General features: G+C 45.8%; 1 protein-coding gene across 4 annotated transcripts in view; it reads right to left on the bottom strand.

Annotated features, from left to right (window-relative positions):
- Positions 1–13,143, bottom strand: part of CNNM1 (cyclin and CBS domain divalent metal cation transport mediator 1) — a 48,859-nt gene that overhangs the window by 17,242 nt on the left and 18,474 nt on the right. For all 4 annotated transcript variants that reach the window (XM_028512478.2, XM_036027131.1, XM_036027132.1 and 1 more), the window contains exons 2-6: positions 11,394–11,537; positions 7,423–7,563; positions 5,609–5,778; positions 3,835–3,934; positions 3,153–3,200 (exon numbers count right to left, since the gene is read on the bottom strand). In XM_028512478.2, coding sequence (XP_028368279.1) covers positions 3,153–3,200; positions 3,835–3,934; positions 5,609–5,778; positions 7,423–7,563; positions 11,394–11,537 — 603 coding nt within the window. The remainder of the gene's footprint in view (positions 1–3,152; positions 3,201–3,834; positions 3,935–5,608; positions 5,779–7,422; positions 7,564–11,393; positions 11,538–13,143) is intronic.

The raw sequence follows: 13,143 nt of genomic DNA, 5'->3' as shown, positions 1-13,143 counted from the left end.
TTTTCTGAAGGTCTTCCAAAAAGATGCATAGTGATTTTAGAGGCGATCAGACCTGCCAAGGACAAGAACAGGCATTCGCGGCAGCCTTCTTTTTGAGCCGGCAAATCTGCTGGGGGCCCAGCACTGCATTCCCACCAGGCTCTCCCAGCTGCCACATGTATCTGCTTCCCAACCAGAGGGCTGAAAGCAAAGTGCATGCCCCCGCTAGGGGCATCCTGGAGGAAGCTGTATCCTGCCTGGGACTCCTGGGGGGGTCCCTCTGTGGTCACAGTGCTGTGGAGGCACTATGTGTTGCTAGAGGCTTGGGAAACGGGAAGGGCAGGCAGCATTTCCAGCAATCTTAATGTGAATCAATTTGGTGAATTAACTCACAGTCACTTCTCAGCAAGAACGAGTGCTCCAGGATACCTCTTCTCCTGTCCCCTTTTCCTTCTCTCTCTTTCCCCAGAGGGTCCAAAATGGCACTGGTCATCTCTTGGGATGTGGGTAGAGTACACAGTAATCCTCCAGTCCTTCCCTAATCTTGACCTTGATCGAGCAGTGTTTCTGCATGGGAATCTGTCTTCCTCTCTCTTATATGATCATTTCGGGTCCCTTCCAAGGAACTAAACGAAGCCTGTCTGCAGGTGACGGCACACTGAAGCAGGCAGCTGCTGCGGTCTTACCTGCCGTATCAGATGACTTGACTGAAAGGACCCACCACATGCAGGGGAGCGTGTGTGTCGGGAGCTTTATACCTGACAATCATATTTACTCTGACAGAAAATATCAAAGACGACTTGAACAGGCCCTTCATGTCATGAGATACACTGAAATAAGAAACTCCATAGTCTTAAGAAGAATCTTGGCACTTCTGGGCTACAAATTAAATGTATACCCTGCCAAGCAATAGGAGACTTGTCCTCTCCGCCTGTATAGCCCTGTGGGCTGCTTTTCTGGTCACCCCGAGCTCAGGCCCAGTTCCTCCAGTGCCAAGCTCACCATGGTCCTCCCGGTTCCCTGGCAATCAGACCCAAGATAAAGGAGACAGTACTGGCTGTGTTCCCTTTGCTCCACACAGGAAAGCCAGAGTGACTTACCTATAACCTCAAGTTCAACTCTGAAGCACTGGTTACAGGGCTAGTGTTCTGGCAAACTTGTTATACCGTTTATCACCCTCAAAGGCTGATAGAACTACAGGCTGGCTTTGAGGACAGGGGCAATTTGCTGGAGTGAGACTCTAAAAGAGTTTACTGCCTTGTGGCAAAGGCCGACGTTCTTGGCCAGTGAAAGATGCTGGCTGGCTGGCTGGACCCTGGGCTGAAGGTTCACCAGGGACAACAGGAGGGCGTGGGATTCTTTGTAGTTGTTTCACACTTCACTCCACTAAGTGGGGAGGGCTTCGGGGGAATGGTAAATGTCTCTATACCCCTACAGACTAATTCGATTTTCTTTCCCTCCTGAAGATTTCTGAATATGCCCAGAAGTGGGGGGGGGGGAGGGGGAAGAGGGGAGGGAAACAGTGTAATGCTTCCTTTTGGTTAACCAGTTTTGAAGGAGAGATCAGTGTTACAAGTTTATTCCTGTTTCACTGATACAATGGAAGGATTGTGATAGAAAACACTACAGACAGAAAGGAAAGGAGGAAACCAGATCACATCTTCCTATTACTTTTAAAATATTTCCTTTTAAAAGAAGGTCATCTAAATTAGGTGGGCTGGGGAGCCTCATGAAACCATTACCCCCCAGAGTTCCCACCTATTTTGGTCTTCTGGAAAAGCCAGAACAGGGCCAACATGCCGAGGTAAGGTTCAGAATCCCAGTAGTTACTCTACCTTGACCACTGCGATGGATGGAAACCTCTGGAGAACCAGGGTTTGCCTGGTCCTGCAGCACATCCCGCACCCATCCAGAGCTCTCGTTCTGAGTACTGATGCTTCCTCCATCAACCTTTCTGGAGATCTCCTGGTTTATGTTCATATGCTAATGTATCAATACCAGGGATTTTTATTTTTCAGATCTCCTTCAACTCATGTTGGGCCACCCCTTGGGTGTGGGCAGCTACTCCAATTTCATTTCCGCCCTATGCTGGGATGGGATGTAAAATTACACTGTAAATTGTTCCAATAGTCCCACATGGAGATAGCATTCTGGAGCATGAGGGATCTCAAGTCTGTATTTCATTGTGCTGTGTGTGCCGGTCAGGACAGCGGAATGCATCCATGGGAATGCACCCAACTTGCTGGGTGATTTGGAGCAAGTCACTTCTTTAGTTTATCCATGCTAAAACAGTACCTATCTTTCATGTGCCAGGGACTGATCAAGTTTTGGGACCCTCTGAGAAATCCAGTATAAAATGCTACGTAAAACCTTTTTATGATAAGAGAAAACACCCCATCTGGCATTAAAGTAGCCACTGCAAACAATAACAGCTGAAAGCAATGCAAATGTCAGACCAGTGAGTCAAGAAATTCTAGAGAAATAATTCTTCCTGGATCACACTTACATCACAATGAACGCCATGCCTTCTAAACACAAGTGCAATAATTTGATGCAGGAAACAGCAAGTAGGTAAAGTGCAGAAGGGGCAGAGCAAACCAGCCAGAAGCCCTGTGCCAGCCCCACCGTCAGCATGCACGGCCAGCTGGCAGACACCTCTCTGGCAGCTGAGATGTGGCAAACAAGGAGAGAGGAGCAGAAAAGCAACATATTGCACCAGCCTGAGACTTACGCTTGTATATCCCAAGATCTTGCAGTCACTTCCTACTAACCCCACTGAAATAATAACAACATATTAGGTTTTCAAGTAAAGGCCAGTGGGTGAATTATCATAGCAGAGAAAGAAAGGCTCAACCTTCACCAGAGCACACAAATCACCTGCATTCCCTGGCAGGTGACAATAAATGGTGCCTCCCCTCACAACCTCCCACCCTGCCATTCTCACTTGTACATGAGCAGAGAAGCGGCAGAAAACATTCCAGACACAGAAACTAAGCCCCTGTGGCCTGTGGGTACCTGGCAGGAAGCAGTATTTTTGGCAGAGCATTACAAAGAGGCTGCCAGCATTAGTGTTAGCCCCAGCCCAGGCTCAGAGTGCTCGGTCCAGGTGCCCAGAGTGGGCTGAGGCAGGGCTACGATGGGGAGGATGAGGGAGGGGTTTGAGAAATACATACGAAAGACAGACGATCCAGTCAGACTCCCCACCTTCCGCACATCGTTATCTAAGAACAGAAGGATGCAGTGTGTTTCAGAGGCAATTCAGAAAGTACACCTCATTATAGGAATTCTCCCTTTTCCATCCCACCCCCGGCACCAATGAACCCTGAAAAAAAAGCAAAACAAAACAAAACAGACAATTTAGGCCCCAGCAGGGTAGTTCAGTTGGTTGGAGTGTCGTCCTAATATGCCCATGTCCCAGGTTTGATCCCCAGTCAGGGCACATACAAAAGTCAACCAATGAATCCATAAATAAGTAGAACAACAAATTGATGTTTTCCTCTCTCCCCCTTCCTCTCTATCTCTAAAATCAATAATAATAAAAAAAACCCCAAAACCAAAACCCAGACAATGTAATGGAAGTGTAAGAAAAAAATAAAGTTGTTTTTTCATACTAAAAATACCAGTATTCATCCCTAACACTTGATATAACATTACCAGCTACCATGTACTTCCACAAACTCTCTGAATAAAAAATGAGTCTAATTTCCATTTTATGCTGGAGGACACTAAAGCCCAGGAAGTTAAAGGGCTTGTCCATGGTCCCTAACAGGAGTCAAGACTTGATTGAACCTAACTGCTTTTTTCTATGATAGCCCATTGCTTCCCCAACAAGCTGTGGCTTGGGAACTGGAATACCTGAGCAAGAAGTGGTCATGATGGCTGGGACACCATAGTAGGTGAAGGCTCCATTCTCAAAGCGCAGGCCTTCCTTACCAACCTCCACCTCCACTTTCCCCTGGAGAAAGAAGGAAGCGTATTAAAGGTGTGTAAACGCACTTCCGGTTCTATTATTCACAACAACCCTAAGCTTCTGTCTGGATAACAAGTGACTTAAGATCTTATCACAGGAAAATGTGAGTTCTGTCCAGATTTACGTTTCAGAAATAGCACCTCTAACTTCAGTAGCTCTTTGCAGTAAATTAATTGCTTAGTTCATAAAGCATCCAGTCATGAATAACCCTAAGCAAGCTCTCCTTGCATAATGTAATGGCCCTTCCATGATGCAGGTCCAGGCACCAGCCGGCCCAGGGCCCTGTGAACTGTCTCACTGGTTTGGCTGAGATTTAGACCATCCCTAAATCTGGATGAGATAAAATCTGACTTTGTGCAAAGCTTGTTTAAATTCATCACCACTAATGGCGGCTTATGTGTAGCATATAGTGTGTCTGTGGGCCTGACACTGCACTTCGTGCACAGCACATAAAAACCTATGAGGCCCATGCTGACTTCCCTCTCAGTTTACAGATGAACTAACTTGGAGTCTCATAGAGAGGTTACACAGCTTGGTCAAGGCCAGTTAGGAAGTGGCAACATTGGAATTTTAAAGCCTAATCTTTCTAATTTCTGGATTTACATTCTTGCCACACTACACTTTGCTTCCTCCAACTTTGATTTGAAAACAGTTAAGTTTATATTAAGCATAAGACAGTAGTGTGTAGAGGTTCATTATGTTATTCAAAAAATGAGACAGAACACTTCTAGATTTCCAACAGGGAAGAATGTGACTCCATTTTCGGAGAAGGGAGGTCACTTTGAGGCTATTTGGAAAGATGGGTGTGAGGCACACTACCGTGTCAGAGCAGACAGACTGCAGGTGGACAGTGACAAAATAGAGGCCACTTGTAAGTTATTGTGTGTTTAAGATTTTAAGACAATCACTGTATTTAGGGTTCATAAGGTTCTACTGGGAAGAGATGGGACGGTGATAGAGGTGACGGTAGAGCCGGTAGCATCCAGTGCTGGAACTAGGCCTGCCACGCATTTCCAGGCCTATCCGGGCATGCAGGGCAGAAAGTGACTGCACTTATGTGAGTGCTGGGCAGTTGCTGCACCACTTTCTCTCAGTTATTAATTTCCTTCCTGGTTCTCTTAAGGAGAAGAGTCAAGGAACTGCAAAGGCTGAGATGTTTGAGAGAGAATGGATGTGTTCTGTGCACCTCCAGGGAGGAGAGCAGGACCAGTGGGTGGAAGTCAGAGATGATGAGATTTCAGAGAGACAGAGGGAAAAGCTTGAAATAAGAAGTGTCTGAAGTCTGGGAGAAGGCGCAGGACAGTTCCACTTCTGGGCACGTCCAAGCAGAGACAAGAAGGTGTTAGGGATTCTGTAGGACGGCAGCTTTGGCAGTTCAGTCACAAAACCCCTCTGCTGGAGAGGTACCCACTGCACCTGACCACAAACCTCCCTGAGAGGTCAGACTACATGTCATCAGATCCCACCCCTCCCAGGACACCAACCAGTCGTACCGGGCTCCTTCTGTGGGTCACTGACAAACACTGACCTGACCTGGCCTTGCTCCCAAAGGCAGCCAGCTGAACCCTGGAATCTGGAACTGGGGAGGCAAGACCATTCCTCTCCAGCCTAGGGATGCCCTCGTCTTGCCCTCAGAGGGCCTCTACCTTTCCTACTCACCTGGAGAAGCAGCACAAAATAGTCCACAGGGCGGTTGCGCTGGTAGAGGTAGTGTTCTGGGGCTTTCTTGTTCTTCTCATCAAACTTCAGCTCCTGGATCACGTTCGGGTGTTTCAGGAGCCGGAGTAGGATTTTCTCCGAAAGGTACAGAGACTTAAAGGGCTCCACTTCTAGAGGAGAGTAGGAGTCAGGAGGAATTGGCAGCTGGGAAAAGTCAGAGTGGGCACAACCAGGGCACGTGTCTAGAGCCGACCTCCATCTGTGCTCCAGGCACTCAGCTGGAAGGGCTCCTCCTGTGACTCTCCCGGGTGGGGGCAGTCTTAAACCCAAGTGTGCATCCCCCACTCCTCCTGGGGATGCGTGTCCCTGCACTGGCACCTCAGGAAAAACAGGTCACCATTTTGGAAACGACACCTTTGTAATTAATCTTCTACTTGATTTTATTAAAAGTTGCATATGGATTTAAAAAAAGGAGGCAATCTTGCCAAGTGTGACAACATGGATGAACCTGGAGGACACTGTGCTAAGTGAAATAGGCCAGACACAGAAGGACAGACATTGCGTGATATCGCTTATATGGTGAATCTAAAATAATCACACTCATAGAAGCAGAGGGTAGAAGGGTGGTTGCTGGGAGTAGGACCTGCGGAGCAGCGAGTCAAAGGATATAACGTTTCAGTGTTGCCAGATGCATGAATCCTAGGGATCTACAGCACAGCAGGGTGTCTGTGGTGAATGACACTGTACTGTATACTTAAAATTTTGCTCAGAGGGTAGATCCTCTGTTAATACACAAAAATAATAATAAATAAAGAGGGCGGGAGGAAACTTTTGGAGGCAATGGATATATTTATGGCATAGATTGTAGTGATGGTTTCACAGGTGTATACTTGAATGAAATGAAATTTCAAGCTAACAGAAATGGTAATTATTTAAGTGATGTGTGCTCAATAGTGTGGAGCATCCTTGCATCAAATTGATATATTAACAGATATTATATTACATTATATCACATTATAATATTATTGTATTAAAAGATATAGCTGCTTTGCTCTAGAAAATCAGTCAGTAGTTAAAAGAAATCCGTATTCAGAACCAGACAGGTTGAAAACTCCAAGGAACTGCAACATAAACTTTTCTACTTTTTCACACCTGGAATAGTACCAGTACTCATTATATACCCAATAATCATACACTGAATTAATTAAATACTGAACTTCGTAATGGGTGTGATCACTCTAGGTCAGCATATTAATTAGGCATGGGTGAGGAGGTCAGAGGGCTTAAGGACAAACTTTACCTTGTTCGCAAGTTTAGCTTTCCATTCTCTCACTTTGTTTTTTTCTACAGAGCCCAAGATTCACAACCCACTTCTGTATTTTAGAACTCGTACCTCACGGGCCTATACAGCCTCTGGAGGGTACTGGGCTCCGGAGCCTTGTTGACGTGTAGGCCAGTGCCTTTCCCTTCCCCACAAATCCTCTGGGCACCCCAACTCCAAGAGGATGGAGGCCGGCCTCTGTCTCCCGCCAGCAAGCGAGTGGAGGAAGGAAAAAGTGCAGCAGTGGTTTCTTTAGCTTTTTCCTCGAGAGACAAGCAGAGTTGAGTTGTACTCACTCCCTCCCTAGAAGACCAGGCCAGGCTGGAACTGACAGTATGTGGCACCCTGTCATCCTGCCTAAGGCGATGGCCTCTCCTGGAACAGTGGTTCTCAGTCTCACATTGGAATTAGATCACGAGGTATTACAAATGACTGGTGCCTGCAGATTCGGCTTTACTGCCTGGGGTGGAGACACGGGTAGACAGAGTCATACCTGTGGCCATGAAGCGGTGCGTGGCCAGCAGAAGCTGTGGGGAGATCTTCACCCTCATCTCCGAGTCGGAAAGCTTAAACAAGGAGAAGTCATGCCGTTTCCTCTCCCGGTGTGGCACCCTCTGCTTTTTCCGATTGTCGGCTACGGATCACAGGGGACAGATTGCCGCTATCTCAGAATCACTGTTGGTTTTTGGAGGCTTTCCCAGAGTTATATAAGACAGACAGATCCTCTGAGACCACCTGAATTTCTGCAAAGTGTCAACTGTAGCTGACATTACAGTACCTCTCCCAGGGAGTGCAAGGATGCTGACAAGGGCCAGAAGGTGGGAGGTGCTATAATCAGCTCAGTGTTGTTTACACTTAGGTGGTGCGTGGTGGAAAGGGGAGAGGCTGACCTCTGACTCCCAAGGTCAGGTTCTAGAGCGGGCTCCCCTACTACAAGCTGTGTGACTCTCTAAGCATCAGAATGTTTGTTTCTTTTAATCTATACAAAAAGGTTAATAATGTATAACTCTCCTGTCCATCTCGTGCAGTTATTGATGCTGTGAGCCTCCAACCAGGAACGATCTGTGAGGTACTTACAAAAGGGCATTCAAACCTCAGGGACTCACATTCTCAGCATCAAGGGGGTTGGCAGGCCAGGGGGTTTCTGCCTCCGCCTTGTTTCTGTCTGCAGAGCAGGACTCACCTGGTCTCTTCCTGCTGATTTTGACCACGCTCTGAGCAGAACTCAAGCATGCCACCCAAGGGAGGTGGGTGGTCACCTCCTCTTCCCCCATTCACAGTTCTCTTGGGTTAACCTTGGCCCCTCACCTCCGGGGGGAGAGAACTGAGGGAAATAAAGGAAAGGAGAGAGGAGAGGACATGGGAACAGCCTATAACCTGCAGAGGCATGTTCTCTGGGCAGGACCTGGAGGAACTTCAGAGAGCCTGTGGTCATTGTTTAAGAAAGTTGCTTTATCCAATTTTTTTCTCCCTTCTGTTCTTTTAAGTTTTATTTAAAAAATATTTTCCAGGGGAGAAACAGAATGTTTTATTGAGTCATTTGTCTTTTGCTTTCTCTTAGTTTTGAGTAAAAATTGGAAACTTCCATTAGTCTCACCTGTGCTAAGTAAGGGGCATAAGAAAGGAGGTCTGGGTTTTCTCCCAGCTTGGCCTAGAGAAAAACAGGACTGCGGGGAACCTGCAGTGCAGCTGAGCAGATCCCGTGGAAATTAAAGGAAATGAAGCCCAGAGACAGGGAACCGGGGCTCAAATCTGGCTCTCTTGGACTCTCAGCCTCCTTTTGGTGCTCATCTCAGCCTTATCGGCTGGGTCTCCTTCCAGAAGGAGACGTGCCCTCCCACTGTGCTGCTCTCTGTGGACCTGCTTTGGACTCTGGGTCCTGCTTTAACACTCCTTTTTCTCAGGTTGCAACAGTGGCAAGATCCAGACCCAGCTTTCCTGTGGGTCAGGGTCAAGTGAGAAGCAACACAGTATTCCTGGCTCCTCAGACTTCTCAGAGCTCTTAGGAAGCGTGCCAGAAGCTTATTTACAAGGGCAGGAAAACCCTAACCCTCTCTTTTAGAAAGAGAATCAATTGCTCAGCAAGAAAGTAGCAAGTATTTGTGTAGGGCAGTCTTTTTAAAAAATCTCCTGAGGATATGTTTATTGATTTTAAAGAGAGGAAGGGGGAGAAAGAGAGAGAGATAGGAAAAGACAGAGAGAGAGAGAGCAAGAAACATTGATGTGAGACAGAAACATTGACTGGCTGCCTCCCGTATGTGCCCTGACTGGGGACTGAACCCGCAACCTTGTGTTGTACGAGATGACGCCCTAAACAACTGAGCCACCCAGCCAAGGGCTAGGACGGTTCTTTTGCTCTCATTAGTGAGCAACCTTCTGATTTGCACGATATGTTTGCCTAATCATTCCTCTCCGTCCTCCATCAGGATGCCACTAAACATTTCATCACAGAGAATCACTTCTCTGACCTCCTTCTTCATTCCTTTTATTTTAATAGTGAGTATTTAGAACATTAAGGTTGCTAAAAAAATGCCTTAAGAGGTTACTCATTTACACTACTATCCCTACTATCAGCCACTAACATTGTATTGTGAATATCTTCACTAATATACTCATGGAGACACTTGCAATTCTAAACCAAGAGTGAGGGGCAGAGGTGGAGAAGGGAGAAGGGAATGGGGGAGGAAAAGGTCAATCTCTTTTTGAGGGGGATAGGCCTGGCATCACAGCAATACCAGGTACTGTGACACACCTGGTATGTTCTGTCACAACCAGGCCACCTTTTAGGTTAGAGCTCTTCTTAGTCCAAAGGGAAAGCATTCTTTCTGCTCACTGCCTTACAGTATCAAAGCTTTTTCTACTGGGAGCTAGTTTTTGAATGGCTGCTTCTACATAAGGACAGGGGGTCTGGCATGGGTTACCACTGGGTTACCAGTGGGGAGAAGGGATTGCTGGACCATGAGGTGAAATTCAGAGGAAATACTTCCTGGTCCTAAGGATTCCCATGGATTTATTTATTTATTTTTAAGATTTTATTTATTTTTAGAGAGAGGGAAGAGAGGGAGAAAGAGAGGGAGAGAACATCAATGTGTGGTTGACTCTCACGAGGCCTCCACTGGGGACCTGGCCTGCAATCCAGGCTTTTGCCCTGACTGGGAATCGAATCAGTTACCCTGTGGTTCACAGCCCACGCTCAATCCAAGGAGCTACACCAGCCAGGGCAGGACTCCCATGGATTTAGATAACACTCCCATCCTACAGACAAAGCTCTGTCTGCTGTCTGTAACATTTGCAACCAAAGCTTTGATAAGGCTCAGTAACTAAAAGGGTCATTATCTTCACAGAAGACTCCATTCTGTTCCTGAGGAGTAGTGGGTAGGAGGGTGAGGAGACCAGAAAGAAGGGAAAAGGACAGAAACAGGGACAGGAGCCAGGGGTGGGAAGGGAGAAGAAGGGGAAACCAGATGTTAGGGCTGAAAAAACATAAGGGAGAAGAGCAGTGTGTAGGAAGGGACATTCAAGGTGTGGCTTAGGCTGCAGTGCACAATCTCAGGACAGTCTGCACTGCAGGTGATGTTTTGGTGTGAGGAGGCTGTTGAGTGGAACCACAGGGCATACTGGGGTCTGCACAGGTGGACAGAGACAAAACAGGAACAACACAGGGGACAGAAACAAGGACAGAGCAGCCATCCAAGGTGTATTTTGCTTCCTTTAGTTCTTTTTTCATCCAAAGGCCAGGAGGTCTCCTTTTCATAGTCTTCGTTCCTGAAGGTTCCCTCCTGATAAACATTTACCATATTTTGCCTGTTATAGTGCACTCCTGTGTATAATGTGCACCTGTGGTTTTGTGCATGTTATACATGGGATAACATCCATTATTATATCCATGGTATGTAATCATTATACCCACATATAATGCACATCCTTATTTTTCCCTCAAAAATTCGGGCAAAAGAGTGAGCATTACACATGGCAAAATATAGTAGCTAGCACAGTGATTTTCAAGCGGTGTGCCACAAGAATTTTTAAAACATGAAATACTTGACAATTTAGTCAGAGGCACTGACTTCTTTCCCCTTAGATTGTTAAATTAAAAAATGACAAGAGCCAAGGCAACAATAGCCATCCGATGTAAATAAACTGAAATTATAGCTATTTTCCTTGTCAAATCAGCAACAAAATATATTTTTTAGTGTACCGCAGAATTTTAGTAATTACTTTAGTAATGAGTGTGCCATGAGATGAAGAAGGTTGAAAATCACTGACCTAGCATTTTCTCAGGGACTCGGGTAATTCAAGCCAGGGCACCATGTCAGGCCAGCACCTGGCATTAGGGGGTTGACACATGGCAATGCATGGGCTTGGCATGACCCTCTTTCTCACTATGTTTCAAGCTAAGCCAGCTCTGAGCATCACAGAGGAAGACTAGATGACCTTGAACAATAGCCAAGGCCATGCACTTACTATAGAGGTCAGTTTCGTCCAGGATCTCTGACTTGATGATCTCCTCTATGATGTCCTCCAGTGTAACAATGCCCATCACCTCGTAGAAGGGGTCCCCTTCTCCCTCATTATTCACCCGCTGGACAATGGCCAAGTGAGATTTTCCTAGAGAACAAATGAAGTCACAGTTTAGCATCTGGGATGTTTTCAAAGACCCTTCCTAGGAGAAACTTATACAAAGTTACTTTCTGACTAATCTCAGGACTGAAACTATCCCTGGGCCTCCTTAAAATATGAAGTCTGTGTACAAGCTTATATAAATGCAAACCTTATATTTTACATCTCTGATTCTTTTCTGTAAAGTTACCTAATATACAAGGTTGGCAGAAGTAGTTTTACGGTTGTCTGTATGGAAAAAGACATGGAAGTTATGATTACTACAATTGCTTTATTAATTCTGTGTTTCATGCACTCACAACTATAAACCTACTTTTGCCTACCCTGTATACAAAGTCAGTTAAATTTTTTTTCTTTTAACTTTCACATATTAGCAAGTACAGTTGAACCTTGGGCAATGTAGGGGTTGAAGCACAGACCCCTACGCAGTTGAAAATCTGTGTATAACTTCTGACTCTACAGTTAGCCCTTTGCAACCATGGATTCAACCAAAAGCGATTGAAATAGTATTGAGAATGCAAAAATACTGTTTTTGAGTGGCAGGTGGTTGAATCCGCAGATACGAAAACCATGGATATGAAGAGCCAACTGTATTTATTGAAAAAAATCCTCATGTAAGTGGACCCATGAAGTTCAAACCAGTGCTGTTCAGTGGTCAACTGTATATCTAAGCTGAATGAGGATGAATAGCCTAATTAAAGACCAAAAACTTGGAGTCAGAAGAATTAGGTTAGAAGCCTTTTCCTCCTTCAAACTTTCACCACCCCCAACCACCTTAACCATCTCAATTATCCGTGCAACCAACCCTTGTCAAATCATTTGACCTCTGTTAGTCTCAATCTTCTCATCTAGAGTCAGGGGAAAATACCAGTATGGTGACTTTAAAACATTCCCCCAAGTTCTTTGATAGGCTTCCCACAGACAGGTGTGGTCTGTTGTCTCCTTCCCTTGAGTCAGGGCACGTTGGGACTACTTTAACAATAGAGAACAGGAAGTGTCTGCTATGAGACTTAGGAGGCTAGGCCACCATGATGGAGAAGCCACATGCAGGTGCTACATAACAGTCCCAGCTAAGCCCAGCCTTCCAGCCATCCCATTGAAGTGCCAGCCAGGTTAGCAAAGAAGCCACCTTGGCAGTGAATCTGCAATCTCAGTTGATACAGCTCTATCCTCTAAAGTTCTCCAAACCCATTGGAATTATCTCCAGCTGCTGGCACAGACGTTGCAAGGCAGGATAAGCAGTTCCTACTGTACCTTGTCCAAATTCCTGATTCACAGAATCTGTGAGCATAATAAAATGGTACTTAGAAGGTGACTCTGTAGCTCCAATGGCCTAGGGGATGTGTGAAAGCACTTTGTAATATGTCACAGGCAGTTCATTATTATTGCCCCACAACTGAATAATAATTAACACTTCTTGAGCTCTAACTATGAGCCAGGCACTATTCAGAGCACTTCACATGTACTGATTCATTTAATCCTCATTAACAACCCCAAGTTGAGTACAATGATAACCCCCATTTTACAGATGAAAGAGCTGAGGCACAGAATGGTTCAGTAAAATGCCTGAAGTTACACAGCCACTCAGACATGG

Source organism: Phyllostomus discolor, chromosome 5 (genome assembly GCF_004126475.2).
Source record: "Phyllostomus discolor isolate MPI-MPIP mPhyDis1 chromosome 5, mPhyDis1.pri.v3, whole genome shotgun sequence".
NCBI classification, from domain to species: domain Eukaryota; kingdom Metazoa; phylum Chordata; class Mammalia; order Chiroptera; family Phyllostomidae; genus Phyllostomus; species Phyllostomus discolor.
This window is presented reverse-complemented; position numbering and strand designations above follow the sequence as displayed.